General features: G+C 40.3%; 2 protein-coding genes and 1 long non-coding RNA gene across 4 annotated transcripts; 1 reads left to right on the forward strand and 2 right to left on the reverse strand.

Moving 5' to 3' along the window:
* Positions 1–1,765: 1,765 nt before the first annotated feature.
* LOC100285661 (acyl-coenzyme A oxidase 2) lies at positions 1,766–6,856 on the reverse strand. The gene is given in 13 exon segments (NM_001158552.1): positions 1,766–2,277; positions 2,431–2,532; positions 2,617–2,721; positions 2,812–2,958; positions 3,037–3,156; positions 3,242–3,377; positions 3,601–3,731; positions 4,308–4,382; positions 4,460–4,559; positions 4,724–4,896; positions 4,975–5,082; positions 5,177–5,294; positions 6,243–6,856. Coding segments are annotated over 13 exon segments (2,055 nt in total). The 5' UTR covers positions 6,734–6,856; the 3' UTR covers positions 1,766–2,028.
* Positions 6,857–7,021: 165 nt separating this feature from the next.
* Positions 7,022–7,797, forward strand: LOC103651016 (uncharacterized). Its single transcript, XR_564529.3, has 2 exons — positions 7,022–7,120; positions 7,350–7,797. It is a non-coding gene; the product is annotated as an uncharacterized lncRNA (long non-coding RNA).
* An 81-nt stretch (positions 7,798–7,878) lies between these two features.
* LOC100383526 (Protein HESO1) lies at positions 7,879–13,860 on the reverse strand. Of its 2 annotated transcripts, none has more exons than XM_008674990.2 (9): positions 13,592–13,860; positions 12,936–13,095; positions 12,052–12,213; positions 11,623–11,807; positions 11,445–11,540; positions 10,956–11,025; positions 10,745–10,875; positions 9,121–9,249; positions 7,879–9,044 (listed from the first exon to the last, which is right to left on the reverse strand). In XM_008674990.2, exons 2-9 carry the CDS (start codon positions 13,084–13,086, stop codon positions 8,223–8,225), a joined length of 1,746 nt encoding a protein of 581 aa, XP_008673212.1. In that variant the 5' UTR covers positions 13,087–13,095; positions 13,592–13,860; the 3' UTR covers positions 7,879–8,222. The 2 variants fall into 2 exon arrangements, with proteins under 2 accessions (XP_008673212.1, NP_001169645.1); NM_001176174.1 differs by having other exon boundaries at positions 8,085–9,044; positions 9,142–9,249; positions 13,592–13,714.
* Between the last annotated feature and the right edge of the window lie 6,720 nt (positions 13,861–20,580).

Raw genomic sequence — 20,580 nt, forward strand, 5'->3', positions numbered from 1 at the left:
ATGGTATTCCATGCTCCATAGTAAGCGACCGGGATAAAGTCTTTACTAGCCTTTTTTGGATAGAACTGTTCTGCTTGGCTGGCGTCAAGCTTCTCCTGAGCTCAGCATTCCATCCACAGACGGATGGTCAGTCAGAGGTGGTAAATAGGATCATTGTCATGTATCTTCGCTGCTTGGCAGGCGACAGACCCAAGACTTGGTTACAATGGCTCCTTTGGGCCGAGTTTTGTTACAATTCTTCTTACCAGACGGCTGTTAAGTGTACTCCTTTCATAATTGTTTATGGGTGTGACCCTCCAACCCAGTTGTCCTATCAGCCGGGAACAGCTTGTGTCGTGGCAGTAGATCAACAGCTATTGGCTCGGGATGGATTTTTGAAGGAGGTCCAGAACCGTCTGCTCTAGGCCCATGTTACGATGAAGCATGCACAAGACAAGAACCGTAGGGCAGTCCAATATGCAGTAGGGGAATGGGTTTGGTTGCGCCTCCAGCAACGTTCGGTGGTGGGAGTAACAGCTGCAACTCATTCCAAACTCGGACCAAAGTTTTACGATCCTTATCAAATTCAGCAATGCATTAGGGAGATCTCCTACAAGTTGAAGCTTCCGGCCAAGGCACAGATCCATGACGTATTTCATGTCGCACTCCTCAAGAAGTTTGAAGGCATGCTCCCAGCAGAGGTGGTTCCCTTGCCAGACATTCTACATGGCAAAGTACTTCCTACTCCAGCCAAGGTCGTGAAGTCACACTTAAACAGGGGTGTGTGGGAGTTGCTGGTACAGTGGGTTGGACAGGTGGCCTATGATGCATCTTGGGAGCAGCTTGATGAGTTCAAACGACGACGTACAGCTCACGGACGAGCTGTTTGTTGGGAAGGAGGGAAATGTTATAGATATTTTTGTGGGGCACCATTATTCAAGGAGAAGGGCAGCTAGGGTTGATGTACCGAATGCCAGCATAAACAGTTAAAGAAAGAGAACCGATACATAAGAAGAAAAGGGGACAGGTAACAATCGTGGCTACAAATTAGGGATACTCAGTTTCCTTAGCTAGTTTGTCACCAAATAATAGCAGATTAGTTTCCTAAATGCAACTGCTTGTTTTCTTGAGCTATAAGCCGCCTACCTCTATAAAGACACAGGCTATAGTTTGTATTAGACATCAAAAGAATAAGGCCCCGTTTAGTTCCATTAGTTCTAGGACTAAAGTTTAGTTCAGAGACTAAACTTTAGCCTTTACACTGTTTGGTTGTAGAGACTAAATAGATTCTAAATATATTAAATGCAACACATAAAGACCAAAATACCCCTTTTCTTGTTTCATGCCTGTTTTATAGTCAAGGGCAATTAGAGTAAATATTGCACTTTATTCTCTTTTAGCACCCATGTGAGAGGCTATAGACTAAAGCCAATTAGTTTCTACTTTAGTCCTTCTGTTTGGCAAAATAGAGACTAAACGGGACTAAAGATTAGTCCCTATAACCAAACAACCAAACGGGGCCTAAGATCTTCTAGTTTGGGGCAAGATCACCTCTGATCAACCTGGCCGAGCATAGCGTCGGCGCAAGTGATCCCCTTTACTCGCCCTTGAGAGACATTACAAGAGGGAAGCTCCTAACACACTACTGACTTCCTGTCTCTATCCTAAAATATAATTTGTTTTAGACTAATTATATATTCATTGAGTAACATATGAATAGAGTTTACATGTATCTTATAATGTATCTATAATATGGACAGGAAAAAATGGGTTAAAAAGAACTATATTTTGGGACAAGAGTATTTTATTTACTGCTCAACAACTCGCTTACATCACTCTGCAAGTTATTACTGTTGTAAACCCCATTACATGGACTTTGGCCTGTTAGGCTACGTTCGCTTATATTCAAGAAAACTATTATACAAAACAGGATTCACAACAATTTGTTCCGAGACAACAAGTGCTCCTGTAGTTATACGGTATCTATGCCCCGCCATCAATATTCAGTACTTTCACAGGATAACCTGGCTCGTATGTGGAAACCTGAGATCAGTGGCTCCCGGTTGACAGTGCATTTGCCTCAATCCAGTCAAAAGCAAGTGGACTAAGGAAGGCATCAGGGATTCCGAAAGAACTAACAACAGCAAGCGCATGGGGCCTGAGTTCACTGCACAGTTTCAGGACTTCTTTCCGCACAAGGGCTACATTGTCACGTGATAAATGCCCGTATCTTAGAAAAGATGTGGATTCATCTATGTTCACCATGACATATAGAGATCTCAGCAAGCCCAGTACCTCCTGGAAATAATAACAAAAGGTTACAGAAGCATTACATTAATAACAAAATATTATGCACAATTTCACTCGAAAACGAAAGGATCAAAGGAAAGATTTTGTTATCCAACTGTAGTAGCTAGCAAACGATACAATCGAGGACTAAAAACAATATACCTTTAGGGAACCAGAAGGAACATTCATCTCATCCTCCAAAAATATTTGGAGGATCGTACGCTCAGTAAACGCTCTAGCCAAGTCTTCAGCAACTTGATAACTCTGGGAAAATGTCACTTGTATCAATGACAAACAAAGAAACTATAGAACAGCGAAAAATAGTGCACAGTGAAATCTGAATTTTACCAGCATCAAAGCCTTTTCTCTGCTTTCGCCTTGTGCAAGATGGAGAGAAACCTCCTCTACAAACTGCTTCAGTAAATCTCTCTCCCTTAAGCAGAACAGGTCCATCTATTCATGTGAACAAATCCACTCAAACATTAGAGTTTTATGTTGTTCCAGGGATGTATTAGAAGTAAAAAACTAACTATGATTCTTTACCTGGAACTTGGAGCTCCTTAATATGCTACTTGTCAGCTTATCAGGAATAACAGGGCTCGAGCCATTTAAGTGTTCCAAACCCAATCCCTTGAATGGCTGCTGCTTCTTTTGTGCACCCAAAAATTCAGCATAAAGCGCTTTGCTTACCTAAACAAGGTTAAATTGTTACAACCACACACGAAGCACCTTTGATAAAATGGATGCATGACTGAAAACAACAATAACCTGCTGCATTAGCACATTGTTATCACCCTCAAATGTGGACTGGACATCAAATTCAGATTTGAAAATTCCTATGCGGTTCTCAGTCTTTAGACCTTGACCTCCACAGGCCTCGCGACACTCCTAATACATTTAAGAGAAAGTCCAGTGAGAAATAGTGACTGGAATAAAGAAACATAATAATAGCTCTTTCAACACTCAATAATACCTGAATCGTAATCATATTCTGCCAAGTTAGTGTCGCCTTCAGAGCACTAGAGTAAATGTGTATGTCTTTGCTCATTTCAGGAGTTCTCTTTACATACATATTTTTCATAAAATTGCCAGCACTGCTCATCAGACATCTGCACAAGTACAGTGAAATGATAACTGTTACATAAGTGGAAACATTGGTGAAAAGGTGCTATGAATTAGTTTGAACTACAGAGTATGAGAGCTTTGCACCACAAGGAGGTAATATAATGCACAGCCTAGCAACTACATTAGAACAAAAATAGCCGAGAGTAAGAAATTGTATTAGGACTACCATTAAATATTAACTATAGGTACAGCAAGCTAGTAGCATACACTTTTGCTAGAAGTGGTAGAAGGCGTCGCTGGTGACTGGGATAGTCAAGCAACAACATTTCAGGGGCATCTGGTGCAATTGAAAAGGCTCTCCTTGACAAACTGTATCTCACAGCAATTGCTAGGCTGACCTGTATCCATGGAAAGTAAAGAACATGTCATTATTTCCAATACATTTATATCCATACTTCAACAATGAACACAAGGCACATTCCTCAGTAAAGGGTCAAACTTGCCCAAGTTATTTCTTTAACAAATCAACCTATCTTTGCTGACAGGAAGTTGAATCAGTTCCTTCAAATAAACAATCAAGTCGCCCATTGGTTCTTCAAATGTGCTAGTGTTAGAGATAGAGCTGTATATATCTTGTATTGTACTCTTCTTGTAACAGAAGGCAACTCCACTATCCTCATCAACAACAATAAGGGTGTGTGGTGTTTTTCCTGTTCTCTACAGCTAGGTTTTTTTTTGGGGGGGGGGGGGGGGGGGGGGGGCAATTCAACTTGTTATCTATCCTTTTTCCAAAATGAGTGATGTTCCACTTCGGTCAAGCTGGTCGGTTACCTTTTATTGGGACAAATTTGATTAACTGCCTCGTTAAATTGGATAAGTAACTTACTGCAAGATTGGGGGACTATATTTGTTAAATTCATCAGCAAAACATTTTTTCCTGTGTTTACAAGAGAAGAAAATGCCTTGCAACACACCTTTGAAATGTAGACTGAGTTAACTGCAATGTTTACTCGACCAAGTGTAAGCGGAGATAGGAAAGCTGCAAACCTCTGCAAATCAAGATTGCATTTCTTAAGAAAAAGAAGAATAAGAAATCCTGGTAACATATTCAGAGAGATAGAGGGACCTGATCTGGATTATCTATCATGCTAACATATCGCCCATCTGGCAAAACATCAGCAACCAAATTAAGCAAGTTCTCACGAGGAACACGTATATTCTGAAACCTGGTATAGAAGTAAAAAGTAAGATATGATATACATTAAATGATGTATATAACACTGTTTTTAAGGCGTCGCCTAGGCATCCAGGCGGTGGTCCAACGCCTTGTCTCGCCTTACCGCTTTAAAAACCATGGTATATAATAATACAAAAAAATACAAGTACTCACCAAATCCGCCCATTATCAACGCCATTCAGTCCAATCTTATGGCCACAGTCAGCTATATGGATATTAGGCAACACAGTTCCATCTTCATCCCTAATTTGAGCTACAAAAGCATGAACTCCTTCATTTCTCCCATTTATATGAAGTTGACAAAAGACTATTGTATGTGTTGCATGCTGCAAAAGGGCATGGAAATCTTTAGCAAGTTGTGACTGAATGCAGAGTGCAGATGCACACATTTTCTTAATTCTTACATTGGCAGCTCCACCAATCCAGTACTTCTGAGCTGATTCACATGGAGTATTTATGATGAACTCTCTTGTTTCTGAATCATAAGTTGCTATTGTTTCTATTCCTCGCACCTTTTGTAACAAAGAAACAGCAACAGAACTTAATCAGCACAGTTAGTGAGATTATACCGTAAAAAGTATGCTTAGCCCAAATCTATGCACGTACATTGCTTCCATGGCCTAGTTCTGTCATTGCAAAACAACCCTTGATATCATAATTTTCCGTGGCAACCAACCACTTGTCATGGTGGCGCTTTGTTCCAAGAAACTTGATGGCACTGCCCCTGGAACACATAGAGAAATTTAATAAACTAAACATGAGAAGATTGCAAACAAAAGAACTCCATACAACACTGGTAAACTCTACACAACAAGTGGCTTACTGCTGTACTACAAGAACATTCTCACCAAAGGAAATAAACCTAACAAAAACATGCTGGCTTCTTTAAGAGTCAAGACCATTCCTGTAGTATCATTGCTAAGCATTCACTTTAAACAAAGTTAATATAAAGACCCAAATGATCATCTGGTCTTGAAAATCTCTGTAAAACTGTTATAACCTCAGACACAGACCTGTTTGTTTTGGACCCTAGAAAAGCTACCTGGCCCAGGCAACAATTCCATGCACCCAAAATTTACTTGTGTGCGGCTAGATGATAAATTCTAGTAGCAGAATGATACAGAAAGGCATCCTGGTGCTGACATAAACCGTGGCTTCCAGCTGGTCAACGCCAGCACCATCACTATTAATTATTCCCTCCATCCTAAAATACAAGGTACCGTAGAAATTTTAGGACAGATTATGCAGTAAAACAAATGACCAATAACCCTCCCTTAACTATAGAGAGATCTTGTGCTTACTATATTTTGAACCTAGTGGTACACACTAATGGCAGGTCCGCATGTGGTTGGTGCTTTGGGAGAGTTAATTCACCTAGAATACCTTATAACTTGAGACAAATTTTAAATGCTTCGGTATAGGGAGTACAAAGCAATAGGCTTCGTGTGCATTTTGTTTCTGTTTCATTGCGGTTTGTCTATCTCAAGGACCTGAAGATTTCCTGTAGCCCGTTGGGGGCGTGTCTACCGTTTAGGGAAAACACAAACCACCCAAAAGAATTAGCGCATCGAAAACACCGGATGGAACTTTTAAACCGCAGGCAGAAAGCATAAGCAATCAGTTATACGAAGGACCCAGAATAACGCTGGAAATAGCTAGCAGCAAAAATTACCAGAGGAAGAAGTGGACGCCAATCTTGATGGCGAGAGAGTGGTCATAGATGGCGATGCAGTCGAGGAGCGCTAGTTTGCGGAGCTCGGCGGCAGCGCCGTCCTCGGTGAGCCACCCGCGGAACACGCCGCGCCGATTCAGGTACGCGATCCGCCGCATGGTGGCCTCCCGCTGCCCTTCCTTGCCGTCGTTGAAGTCCGGCGCCACGAACACCCTGGATCCCGTCCGCGAACTCCGGCTGCGGAAAAGGGGGCTCTCCTCCATGGCGCGGAAGAGCCAGTCCCGCGTGGGCAGGTCGTGCCCGTCCAGCAGAAGCCTGAGGTCGGCCGGCGCAAACGCCGCCGGCCGCTCCGTGGACTCCGGCGGGACGTAGCTGAGGCAGCAGGAAGGTTCCAGGGGGCTGCTCGCCGGGATGGGGGCGGCGGCCGCGGCGAGGTGGCGCGCGATGGCGGCGGCGCGGCGCGCCGCGGGCGACGGCGAGGTGAGGTCCATCGCGGAAGGGTTGGGAGCTTGCGGTTCGGAACGGAACGGAGGAGACGGAGCAGTGCCGTGGAGGTCTGGGTGATCGACGGGATTGCTGGTGAGAGCGGGACAAGGAAGCAACAAAACAACCTTGAGGTAAACGATGCGGCGCGATGAGACGAGTTGTTGAGTGACGATGACGAAGACGAACGAGACAATCCAAGTCGGGTGTCAGAAGAAACCGAGAAATCGCGCCAATGATACAGAGTATATGCGCCGAGTCAGCGTGAGGTTGCATCTCGGCACACGTTTCTTTGAGGATAGGGGAGAACAGTTTTTTTTTATGGAAGAACGGTTTGACAAAGCTTGTCAGTTGAAGCCTTTGGTCGTTCATGGGTTTTCTCCACTCCTCTTGAGGTGATCACATGCTGGCCCTCTTTTTTTTTCCTTGACAAGTCAAGAAGCAACAAAAATTACAGCATATACCAAGATGCAAATCTTTTTTTAGAAGTTTAAAACATTTTTTTAGAACAAAACTGTCGGTTGCTAGCTTCATTCATATATAGTTCGATTTTCTAGTCTAAGAGCATCTTTAAGAGACTCTTTATTTTTTACTCTCTATTTGACTCTTTATTTGTCTCTCCAGTTACAATCGAAGTTCAACCGAAAGGGAAGTGCAATCCTAAGAACACAAGAATTTCACAGGAGTAGGATAGGAATTTTACAAGTTTTCGTTTAAAAACGCAGGAAAGACACAGGATTCAGGAAATAATCGTTCAATCCAAAGAAGCCCTAAGTTTGAAGAGAAAGCTCTCAAGTTCAGTGTGTTCAGATGCCGCCGTCATGTTTCCTGCGAGTATCCTGGTCCTCCTTCCATAACTAAAAGATATTCCTGCTGGAAACAGAGTAAACTTGAGTAGTTTTGTTTGCAGTTGCGCTACTTGTTCAGTTAGTTGAGAGTTGTTGGTGGGTCATGACCGATCATTTTCGTGGACGATTTTTATCCTTACAGCCAGGATCAATCATGGTGCTATTGTGCTACTAGATTCTCCGTATGGCAGAATGAAAGTAGGGTTGTAATTGAGATTTCAAGATATGTTGTTTACTTCCGCGTGAAAAAAAAAAACAGTTGGACTGTTGGATTTTGTGGACCTAAGCCAATAGAGAAAAAACAATTGATTCCTAAAAAATCTTAAAAGCTCATATATGGCGTGAGGCAGCTTTTTACATGATGAATATTTCTGCGTGTCATGGACCAGCTATTGTACTTTATTTACATGATACGTGAGCATACGGAGAAGGGCGATGAATTTCTGAGACACGATAAATAAACCCAATCACACCTTAAAAAAAATTAATTGACACATACTACGAACCGACTGCTAACAGCAATTTTTACATAAGGAAGAGTTGTCCACCAGTAAAGAAGTGCTAGAATTTTTTACACAAGGAAGAGCTGCCCAGCAGTCAAAATCCAGCCGATTTGCCTGTTACTACTATCCTCCTGAGATGCTGACGGCTACCTTCGCAGAGCTGCACTGCCCGGTGCTTGGGACCTTGAGTCCCATGTCGATCCGTTGTTAAACTGTCCACGAACGGGCTCGTACCTCGCTGCCGTCGCAGAAAGCCTGTTATTCTGATGGTTTGATGGGTATCCCTTTCGCCGCTGCTGATTCTGGTGCGGACCGTCGGTTTGGAACCCTGCATTATACACCTGTTGATTGTGGATCTCATATATTCCTCCAGGTGGCAACCCTGCTCTATAAGCATGGACTTGATTATGGCTTTGGTATGGCCCTGTTTGAAACCCAGTAGCGTATACCTGCTGATTATGATTCTGGTAGGGTTCAGCTGTCTGGGACCAAGTAGGATACACCTGTCGAGCAGTATGGTTCTGGTAAGGCGCGGTCTGATGCACTGCAGTATTTGTTACTTGATTGCGGATGGCTGTTTGCCGAACTGTTGTCGGCTGCACATGGTTGTGGTATTGCACTGCTGTTTCATGTGCTGTAGTGTTCGCTAGTGGATTTTCATGGACTGATCTGGTTCCAGTAAACCCTCTCGCGCTGGGTGCTTGGCCTCGATCACGCCACATCTGTCCTCTAATCCTGCTATGCACATTATTCCTTGGAGATTTTGGGTAAGAGTTCTCTCTGACTCTCACACCAAGTTTCAAGCGAACAACAGGGGTACACAACAGTGCCAATAATTCATTCCGATCGATATGTTCCAGAGACTTAAACTTGTGACAAGCATCATTGAATGCAATAGCAATGAGGTCAAGGCCTTTCATACTAACTGCTCTAGCGGCATTATCAGGTCTCTCTACAGGATCTTCAACCTGAACAAAAGATGGCAAAGAGATGGGATGTAAGTTGTAAAATACATAGGCTAAAATTAAGATAAGCAACAACTACCAAATGCATAGGCATTCCTACAAATAAATGGTAAGATTTCCTCATCCAACTTGGGTTGTTCTGGATTCGCTCAATCTGGCCCGAGTAAGTAGATATGACATTATCTGTTAAGGCATTGATATGAGCAAACTGCAAGTAATGAAAGCAGTGGTCAGAACATGATATAACCATCTAAATTTCTTTCTCTTAGGTTAATAAATAAATTAATGCTGCAATACATTTTGGCATTTGAATAGGTAACACTTTTGATAGCCAGATAAACAATATAATACCCCCAACTATGTCAGAAAAAAGATGTCATAAATCCCAAGCATATTTTGTTCCATCAAATCTTTAACCTATCAAAATAAAATAATCTCATGATATGTGAATAGCTCATTTGGCAAAAAGTGTTATTCCCTAAAAAGATTAGTGGAATTCATGGGTTAGTACAGACTTAAAAGTTAGCTTAGTGGACCCAAAATTTTAAACCAACAACCTTTATAGGGCAGCTAGCTTTCAATGGGCTGTTGCGATATGCTATGTTAAAGAATCTAGCTGGCATAGGGAAATTGAACCCATTATAATGGAAAATTTTGGGCTATACTTATAAATATAAAAGATATTTGATGAAATAATGAGTTACTTAAATTTTATTCAGAGACAGGGTGTTGCAATAATCCAGGACTTCAAATGTATCAGGTCTAAGAGCGTACACAAGTCAACAAGGATTGAAGAACATAATGTAAAGCGGCATGGATAACCACTACAGTACCAAATTAGACCCAGGCTGAATAAAAAAAATTTCAACAGTAACAAACCAAACTATAAGGCTGTTTCCAGCAGCTAGCCAGCTACCCTATCACATCCCCTATTTCATCCTCTATTTCAAACTTCACTCTGCAAACAGCGTAAACTATAGTGCAAATCCCTTATTTTTACATGACCAGCTGCGGACAGCCTAAACTTTTTTAGCCTCCCAAGCTCACTCCAAAGATAAGACTCTTATTCAACCCTTCATAAAGGTAATAAGGGTCTGTTTGGGGGAGCTCCAGTTTCAACTTATCCAAAGAGAATCACGCCCAACCAGCCAAACGCTCAAAATGCTAATTGATTCAAGTGGGGAGCAGGAGAGAATCACTTCTCCATTTACACTAGAAGTTGGGAGCTAAAAAATTGTTTCACTCTGCTCCCTGTTATATTCTGGTAGGGACCAACAGAGAATCAATTTTCATCAGCTACCACCTTGCTCCCTCCTAGGAATCCAATCAAATCACCCCATCAGAGAATTAAGGAGCAAAGGTGACGAATCAGGGAGCAGAGCTCTCCCAAACGGAGCCTGATGATAAAGAGCTTAGGGGCCGTTTGGGAGAGCTCCAACTTTAGCTTCTCCAAAAAGAATCACTCTCAACCAGCTAAACACTCAAAATGTCAAGAATCGGGAGAGAATCACTTCATTCAAACACTAGGAGCTAAAAACCTGCTTCACCCACCTCCTTGTGAAGTCAAACAAAGATAAAAGGTAAAAAGCATGAAGAAACATGAATATCATATTTTACCAAGATACAGATAACGAAAGGTAGTACCCACAATAATCACAAAAAAAAAGTCTTAGTCATCATAGTGGGATCTCAATGTTCGGTACCTTCTGAAAAAAAGTCCCAAGTAGACGACAAGTTGAAGTTTCATTTCTTCGGCCCTTGTTCTGGAGTCTAAATCTTTCTATATTTGCAGCACAAACCTCATCAAGATGTTGCTCATCAAAAAGTGCTGCTTCTGCATGTGAATGTATTGAGTTAAAAACTAGGCACCAACACTCTAGACAATCATCAGATAAAAAGAAATTTTCATTTAACCTGTAACATCTCCTGCAATATTCCCTTCATAAATCTCATTCAGAGGTGGTAGAATTGGTGGCTCAGATGTCTAAAAATACAAGTTAATAAGCAAGTCATTTATACCTCGTTTGGATGTAGAAATAGAAGCACATAATTGAGAATTCGAAACAGCTTTCCTAAATTATGTTGTTTGGTTGCACGTGGAATTGAGATTTGGAATTAGAGGCCCAATTCCCTGGAATTGGACTATGACTAGAAACCCCCTCTCCCAATACAAAGCCTCGCCCCACGGTATTGCGTGGAATTAGACCGCACAATTCCAAACTCCAATTCAGTGACATCCAAACAATAGAATTGGAATTACATCTCATTTCAATACCATGTATGATTTGGTATTCAACCCAATTCAATTCCATCCTCTCCAATATCGACGTCCAAACGTAGCATTAGTGAAACCATAAATAAGTAGGAACACATAGAGAGATACTTAGGTATAAGAAACAACACCTGAAAATGATAGAGGACAAGTAGGCAAAGCGAATAAGAGTTGAGGGTCCCGCTCTTTGGATCGTTAATGTTTTGTGCTTTTGCCCATTCCTTGATCTGGAAGGAAAGATGATGATGAGCATTCAGGTTACCCAACAAAAATTGTGGCAGCAAAAACTCTTAGCTAACTAGAACATACCAGCAAAACCATATCACCAAACCGCTCATCTACAGTATTGACCCAGTAGAAGATTTTGGACTTAATTCGACCAGCAAAGTTGCCAATTGATATATCACAGGAGATGCCAAATTGCTTGCTCACATATTGAAGGACTGGAACTCTTGCATGTGGGATGAACTGCATCTGCATGTATCCAGTAACACCTGAATAAATAAAAGGAAGAAAACCAAGTGTAAATGAGAAAGTTTTGTAATAGTTATGGAGATATGTCAATGGTGGTTCCTATCATAGTGAATCAAGCAACCATGGAACAAAAATATCACTCTTTAGCCACAAAGTCCAGGATAACACAAGTATATCATGATGCTTAAAGTTATTTCATGAATGCTGAGTGTGCAGTATGATATGGATATTTATCTATCTTGAGAGCACTATAACAAAGATTACCTCGACTTAGTAAAGCTTTCCTAACATCTCTCAAGGCATTCTGCTTCTTTTTCTTGTTTATTGGGTGGTTTGAACCATTCCCAAACTGAACTGACAAATCTAAGTCACCTGATTTTGAGTAAAGATCTGATACAAAAGACCCAAACGGTTTGACAGCAGCACCTGTTAAAGGAAAAGTTTAAAATCCATTAAAGAGAGACATAAAAATATTATAATTATTAAATGTATTAACTTTTCCTGTGTCATCAAGATACCCCAAATACCGATGCATTTGTTAAGAATAGTACAAAGCGGGGGGAAAGAAGCTTCTCAGCTTATTAATGTTTGCAGCTCCATTCTAGTAATACAGACACTTTTAATTTCACCATCTAGCCCAGTACTGGGTAAGGATAAGGATGGTATTGCACTATAGCATGAAACGAACTGTTGCGTACTGCCATAGGCAACTCGTATAATGCCATTGACAACAGAGGCTCCAGCAGTGAGGTTATCATTGTTTGTCACATTTCGTGCAAATAAACCTACCCTTTCAGAAATATGAATTTCACAAGCTTACCAATCCTCATGTAGTCACATTTCCATATTATATTGTTCAAACAGTTCAGGTCGAATTTAATCTCTTCATGAACACAACGGAGATTGAGATTTAACTTCCACGTGTATATTCTACTATAAATAACTATTCCTTTCAGTAATCTACCACAAAATCCACAATACAATGGTCACATGCAGGGAAAAACATCTTCAGTACCACAGCCAATGTATGATCATGCTTAAGTGTCAAAAGTGACATAATTGCACCTTAACTAACATCAGGGGTCACAGGTGGAAATTGAAATACAGTTAAGAAGGTCTCAATTGAATCAGAATCAGATAAAAGTTACCTGACAGAGATGCAAGAGAATGGATACAATTTTCCAGCTCCTGAATTGTGGATAACCGCTTGCTTCTATCATCCTCTACTGGTTTGATTAGTGCAAGGATGTCCTTGATACACTTGTTCAGCACAATATTGTCATGAACAGAATCAACCATGATGAAATCCTGCATCCATCAAGTAGCATTCATTCAAATAAGAATAAGGAGCGGAAATTGATGTTGCATGGACACTGCTGAAGAGAAGGGTATTGGGGCTTGGGAGACAAAAACCAAATTGCAGTGCGTGAAAACTAAGGGTGCGTTCGTTTGTGCCGGATTTGGCCAAGAATCATTCCAGCTCATCGACTCTTATATAAATTAGACAAACAATCCAGCTAAGAATTATTCCGGGTGCTCAATCCACTGGAACCGAACAGGCCCTAAATGTCTAAAGAAGCATTGCGTCACTGAATACGGATGGTTCCATATGTCCTCGCAGGGCGGACCCACCAATATAGCCGATAATTTTTGCCACAAAACAAAGTTTGTAGAGATAATACATGCATACAGTTACACTTATTAGATCAGACCCGAATGCAGAAAGCCAAATAGCTCAAAATTAGGGTTTGGGTGATCCGTTTTACACAGGAGGAAGGCAAGAGAGGGGTGCGGGCGGGCATACCTGGTGTGGTGGGTGCTCGTCGCTGGCAAAGGGTCGGACGAAGACCTGGGCACCTGGAGTACGGCGGCGGCGGCGGCGGCGGCCAAGGGCCTGTACTGTTCAGTCGCCTGACCCCGTTGATGCAGATAACGGCGGAAACGTGACTCGAGACTCGAGTCGAGGTCTAGTATTGATCTCGGCCTCTCGGGCCAGGCGAAGTTGGAACGGGTAAACAGCAAAACTGGTATTTATAATGATGTGCGGGTGCATGAGCACATGAACTAGGCGGGTACGGCTCTTTTGCTTCTAACTACTTCCATTATTATATTCGTTATTATAGCATCTTCAAGAATTTTCAAAACCCACTTTAATCTTGACTTTTTGGTTAATTAAAAAAACTTTCCTCAACAACTATTTATCTTAAGTAGGGTGATTTGACTGAGTAATTTAAAAATAGCTTAGGAGATATTTAAAACGGTGGAAGAAAAATTAATAAACATGCTACTTATTTTTAACAGCTTGCAAATTCATTAATTATCTATTATATTTTATAGAAATTATTGGACATATGTCTCTCCGGTGTGTCCCCATGCGGCACCGACACCAAACGGATGAAGTTCTTTTGGCCTAGCCGATAAAGAGCGAGAGTCATCTACTACAAAGATAAACCTGCTATTCATATGTTTCTCCTTCATCTATGGCTGAACATAGTAGAGCTGAAGTGATATAAACTAAATTCTAATATCGTCTTCAATTTCACATCATGTGTCCTTCCATGTGGTGATATTGGGATTTCAAAAGAAAATAGATGATTTATTCTCATTTTTGGCATAACATTTCCCTCTTTCAGAAACTCGCACGACGTGCTATTGGCTAAGCAGTAGAGCATGTCTTTAATAATTATGTCGGTGTGTCTAGGCTGTAAGAATTTCCAGGAACATGGATAGTTCAATATGCTCATTAGTGACTAGCATAAAGATGATTGTTTTCAAAATAAAACCTATTAATTGATGTTGGGCTAAACCTTAGTAAGCATGAATGGTGTATCAAAAGCATCCCCCTCAACCTCCTTCCACGCATTTTAGCCATCACACTAGTCTTCTCATCCTCGAACCACACTGGCATACTCTATAATCAATGAAGACAACTCTTGGTCGTCCATTCCTTAATGCCCTCAAACTAGACCTTAACATGTTAAAGGGGAGAAGATCACACAACTTTCACATGAATTTGAATAAGTATATTGTCACATAACATGATTGAGTATAATAGGATTAGTGATAATATTATAACACATATGTTAGTGCTCCAACAACAAAATTGGACAACAGACAAATCTTATATGTAGTCGCATGAATATAGTATAATAGCTTTGTTGTTGGGATAAGTGCACTCTAGTCCTAGGTTTTAAACTTATCAAGATTCCCACTTTTGCCCAATGAGTCTCAAAGTGAATATTCATGTCCTTAACTTTTAAGAGCCTTGGTCTATGTGAGAAGTCAATGATTGGATATATGAGTTTGAGTATGTTCCATGTCAGATCCGCAGTTTGCATGCTAAAATAATTGTCCTTGAGACTTCTTTAGAATATAAGGGAAGAGACATAGATGTGTTCACCAAATTTATTCATAGAGCCAAAGATACTCACCTCCAAGACTTCCATAGATTTATTAGAATTATTATTGAAGCTCTACCAAACAAGTATGCCTATATGTGCAAATTTCTCTTGCTCCAAGATGACACTAATTTACTTATTTTGGTAAAAAAAATATATGTTATCCATTTTATGATTTTTATAATAAATTTAGTGTTGGGACCCCTTTTAATTTTGTCCATCTATATATATAACTTTTGTGAGGATTACCACCACTATATTTGTTATAAAAAATACTTTCATAATATATAAATTATTTATTTAAGATATTACATTATGCATATATATTGATATCAAAGTTGGAATGTAACTTAAAATAATATGTTGAGGAAGTATTATATTGAATCAGTGCGCTACAGTTTGAATTTTGAATGATAGGTTCCATAAGAGCAACTCCAACGGTTTCCAATATTCAATCCCTAAACTATATTATAAGGAAAAAGGAAAAATAAAGCTCCAACTGATCCCTATGCCATCTCCCAATCGGGTCACACGTTCACACGCTAGAACTGAGCTTCGTGTTGCGAATATTTGAGATGGCGTCTTCGCTCCCAATCACCAAAATTTGCTTTTTCCCACGCCATCCTCCTGCCTTCGCGCCTCCATCGGGACGGTTTGGCGTGCGTGGTGTGGTGGTGAACAAGCGACCAAAGGCTTCCATCGGGTGCCGCTACACGCTTCTCTACTGCGACATCCATGAATACTAGAAGCGTCGTGTCTCTAACGAAGGGAACGAGGTCGCCGACGAGAAATCAATCCGCGGCGAACGAAGGTGTTGAGATATGTGAATCAAGTTCTTCCGTGCCAACTAGAGTTCTTGACTGCATCTTCCATGTACTTGTCGTACCGCCGTGTGTGGCTAAATCGCGAGGGATGTTTCCATGTTGAATTATTTCATAGAAGTTCTTTTCAATGGAACCAGGATATTATAGCTCATTGTTGAGTGACGAAAATAATGACTTTTTGTTGGAAGACATCAATAATTGTACTGAGCAACAACCATCACCACATTGTATAATTACTTTCATACCAATTGTATAATTACTTTCATACCAATAAGACCTTTGAATCAGCTCGGATCAGAGCTCAATATCACATCGATGGGGATCTATTCTGGAGAATGTAAACAAGTTTTGTGGCTGCATATCTGATATTGGAGGCAGAAGGCAAAGTGGTGTTACCTTGCAAAACAAGGTAATACTTCTTAATTTTCATATCACTTATTTGATTCTTAGAGTTGTTTAAAGTAGCAATGACCAAGTTAATCTTGTGTCACATGTATAGATTGTTCAAGCGTGACTTTGTTTAAGGTTAGAGACAAAGACAACAAATCATTCCAATTTATGCATTGCTGGAACTTATTGCCTAATCAACCGAAGAGGAATGAGAAGCGCAAGCAATTGGATGATATGAAAAAATTATGAAATAAAAAACAAAAGGCTACATTTTAATCAAGTCCTGGTTCAACCATTCATGTTTTTGATGAAACTACTAGTTGTACTGTAGTTGCGAATACTTCAGTAGAGGTTGAAGCTTCTAAGAAACCAAATGGAATAGAAAATCTAAAGAAGCATTGCGGAGAGGTGGAGATTCTTACATGGAGGCTTCAAGGCATTTTTGGGAAAAGAAGGAGGTTGATGGAGAGAAAGAAAAGAAAAAGGAGGAAAGATTCAATCTGTCATATGAACTAGAGAAAGAGAGGCTTCAGGTTGACCATATTAGGGCTGCTGCAGAACAATTAAGGGGCACAAATGAGGCAAAAAAATATAGAGGTAAAGGAAAACGAGGTACAAATGAAAAGAATGTTAGAGGAAGAGAAGGTTATGACAATAGACATCAGTTCAATGTCTGAACATCTTCAGCAGTTCTACAACAGTTTACAAAATGATATTATTGTTCGATGTGTTGCTAAAGGAACCATCAACTTGCATTAGGTGAGTACTTGGAGTTTTCAACTTGCTGTATTATTTCCTTAGGTACTGATGCCCAGCTCCTTTTATTTATATGGTCATTTGCACACCTACAGATGCAAGCTTCAACAACGAGGAGATGACAAGCTACATCATGTTTTATTGAACCAGTGGATCCTTGTTTCAGTTGATAAGTGAGACACCATATCTTTGTTTTAGTTTTCCAGAGAACCATATACAATTGTATCAGTTATATATGTGATGAATACTGAACCGCCAGTTTTTTATTTGTTTAGAGAACCATATGCATCATGTTTTAGCACAAAATCGGTTGTTTCAATTGATAAGTGAACCACAGGACGATTGCTTCGGTTTATAAGTGAGCCACCATTTTTAGTCACAAAGTTCTTGTCAGTGTTAATATCTAGTGTTGATATCTGAATATAGTATGGTGCTCTTGTCATCCTTGTATCGATTGTGTTCGGTGAACAGGCTGCACATGGTGAAACCAAGCAGACATGTGAATTAAGTTCAGAAATTTCAGGGTGGTCTACATTGTCAGTACAACCAGTACAAAAAAGTGATTCCTTCGCTAAAACACTGAAAGTGAGCAAGCACTGCTATACAACCAATTGTGTTCCCTGCTCCAGCTTGCATATATGAGGGCTAGGACGTCTACCAGGAAGTGTAGTTTTTGATGAAGCTACAACACAGGAAGTGTGCCTCTTTTGCCTGTGTTTGTGCGAGGTGGAGTAAGGTGTGTTCTGAATACTGAAGCTAGCAGTATGTTATAAAAGCTACCAGTTCAAACTAGCAATTTATACATGTATGTTTTAAATAACATATCTTATGAATACTTGAGGAATACAATTAGAAAATAGCCTCGTACACACTAGTTTGTGATTGTTCGAGTTTTCTTTTTTTTTAAATTATCATAAAAAGTTAGTGTGCTGCTCCAGTCATGGGTAGCAGGAGGTATGTCAGTGCTTTCAACTTATGTAAAAGTCGACAACTTTTGTATGGCCCAGGGCATACGGCGTGTCGGCGTGATCGCTTTCCTTACGCCACAAGGCGACTGGTGCAACAAAACTCCGGAACAGCCCTCACTTTGACCTATTCAAAAGGGTTTTAAGAAAATTACGTGGAGCCGTTGGAGCGCTACTTTTTTATTGGATTTAATGTTTTTAAGAGATTCCAATATCTATGTTTTGGAAGCTATATTTTTAGGACTTGTTAGAGTTGCTCTAAGTGTTGCGAGTCGTCGTTCTAATTCTCACATATGTTTACCTAACAAAATTTAAAAACCCCGTATCAATATTTTGTATGCGACTCTGAGTGGGTATCTTAACGTGCAAGTCATATAAAGTCGTTTCTCTTCTTTAGAAAAGAAAAAGTGTTTCTCCTTGTCAGCAAGCAAAGGGGCATAGTTTACATGTTTGATGGGCCATATGTCGAAAGGCATATGTGGATTCGATCTTCTTTTTCTTAAAGTGACATTGGCATATGTCGAAGGGTTTATGTTATTATGTAGCTTGGTTAGATCAGCCCTTTCAACTTTTCAAGAGCTTAGCTGTGCCTTTGTTAGTTTTTCAAGAGACTTTTGCTTTATCTGACTTGCCTACCAGTGGGCCCAATAACACACAGTTTCTTCCTCCTGATTTTTTATTTTTTTTTCTTAAAACATATATTTATACTATTTAGTCTCTAAATTCTGTCAATGCATACTAGGGGTCAATGTTATGATCTCAACGTGGCTTTGGCGCTTCAAGACTTTGGTAGCCCGAATGTTCAAGTGTGTTCAGCATAGCGCCTATGCATGTGTGGCGCTGCCCACGCGACGTGTGCATGAATGGATGCACTAGCTAGCTCCTTTTAGCACACGCGAAGGACAACATTAGTGCATGGGTGGCACTACATCACCCTCTCGGAGCTGTTGACATGCGGAAAAATTTGATTTCAGCAGTAGCAATACAATGCAAACTCTCGAGTTTTACGAATGAGGATCGTGGAAGATGCAGCTATTTCACCTGCTTTATAATTTAGTTCATGACATATTTTTTCGATAAAGGAAGCAATGCTATTAATAACAAAGATCAGTACATCAAGAAGATATAAAGTCTTGGCCAACTTCCAGCTTCTGCTGAACACACAAAGCACATCAAGAAAAAGAAAAGAAAAACATCAAACACACTCTAGTGGCCTTCAATCCGAAGTCTAAACCACCACCTATGCACCTAAGAGAAAAAAACCTTAGCCACTTGCATAAAAAGTTATGATCCCTGTGCAACCCATTCCTACAAATGTGCCCGTTGTAGTATAACCTAACTTGAGAGCCAGTGGGCCGCCATATGGATAGCCTACATAGAAAAAATCACGTTATTTTTCTTAAAAACAAGTCATTTCTACCCAACCAAAGTGCCCAACAAATAGTTGCAACACCTAGCAGAACCAAGGGTTTCAGTTCGACATCAATCCCTATAACTAGTAACGAAACATATGTTCCACACTAACTGGTTGCTCTCTTTCCCGTGGTTATGTGTAATATGGTCCATATAAAGCGAGCAAGATGACACTCAAAAAATAAATGGTTAATTGTTTCATCCTTACGGCAGAAGCAGCAAGTTAAACCACCTTTCCAATTTTTCTTAGCCAAATTATCTTTTGTGAGTACCATCCCACGACGTAAGTACCATAGAAATACTTTAATTTTTAGTGAGGCTTCCAGTTTCCATAAGTTTCTGTTCAAGTTGGGGATATTATTAAACACTAATGCTGTGTATAGTGATTTTACTGAGAACTGTCCATTTGGAGCCAAGTTCCAATAAAAATAAACTTGTTCCTCTGGTAAAATAAGTCTTTCGATACGAGATTGCAATTCATTCCAAGCAATTAGCTTTAGACCAATGAGATGTCTACACCAACAAATATTTGGTGGTGAGGAGCTTTGGACCTCTGAAATCGTTAAGAATTTTGGTCTAGCAATATTGTAAAGAGAAGGATATTGATTTTTCAAAGGTTTTCCTCCAATCCATGAGTCTTCCCAGAAGCGGACTCGTGATCCGTCTTTAAGAAGAAAAGCTCCAAATTGAAGGAAGTCTCATTTTATCTTCATTAGACTAGACCAAAAATGTAAATCCCCATATTTCCATTCTGGTTGGACTAAGGGTTTTGATCCTAGATATTTGTTTCGTACGATTTGTTGTCATAAACCATCATATGTGAGAAACTTATACAAGAACTCGATAAGTAGAGCAATGTTCTTAAGTCTTGAATCCCAAGACCCCCTTGGTATTTGGACAAACACAAGATACTCCACTTAGCAAGCATGTACTTCTTTTATGCTCATCTCCTTGCCAAAAATTCTAGAGCGAAAATAGTCCAACTTCTTTAGGACTCCTTTTAGAGAAAAAAAGACATCATATACATCGGGAGGCTACTAAGCACTT

The sequence above is a fragment of the Zea mays genome, chromosome 3 (genome assembly GCF_902167145.1).
Source record: "Zea mays cultivar B73 chromosome 3, Zm-B73-REFERENCE-NAM-5.0, whole genome shotgun sequence".
Lineage (NCBI taxonomy): Eukaryota > Viridiplantae > Streptophyta > Magnoliopsida > Poales > Poaceae > Zea > Zea mays.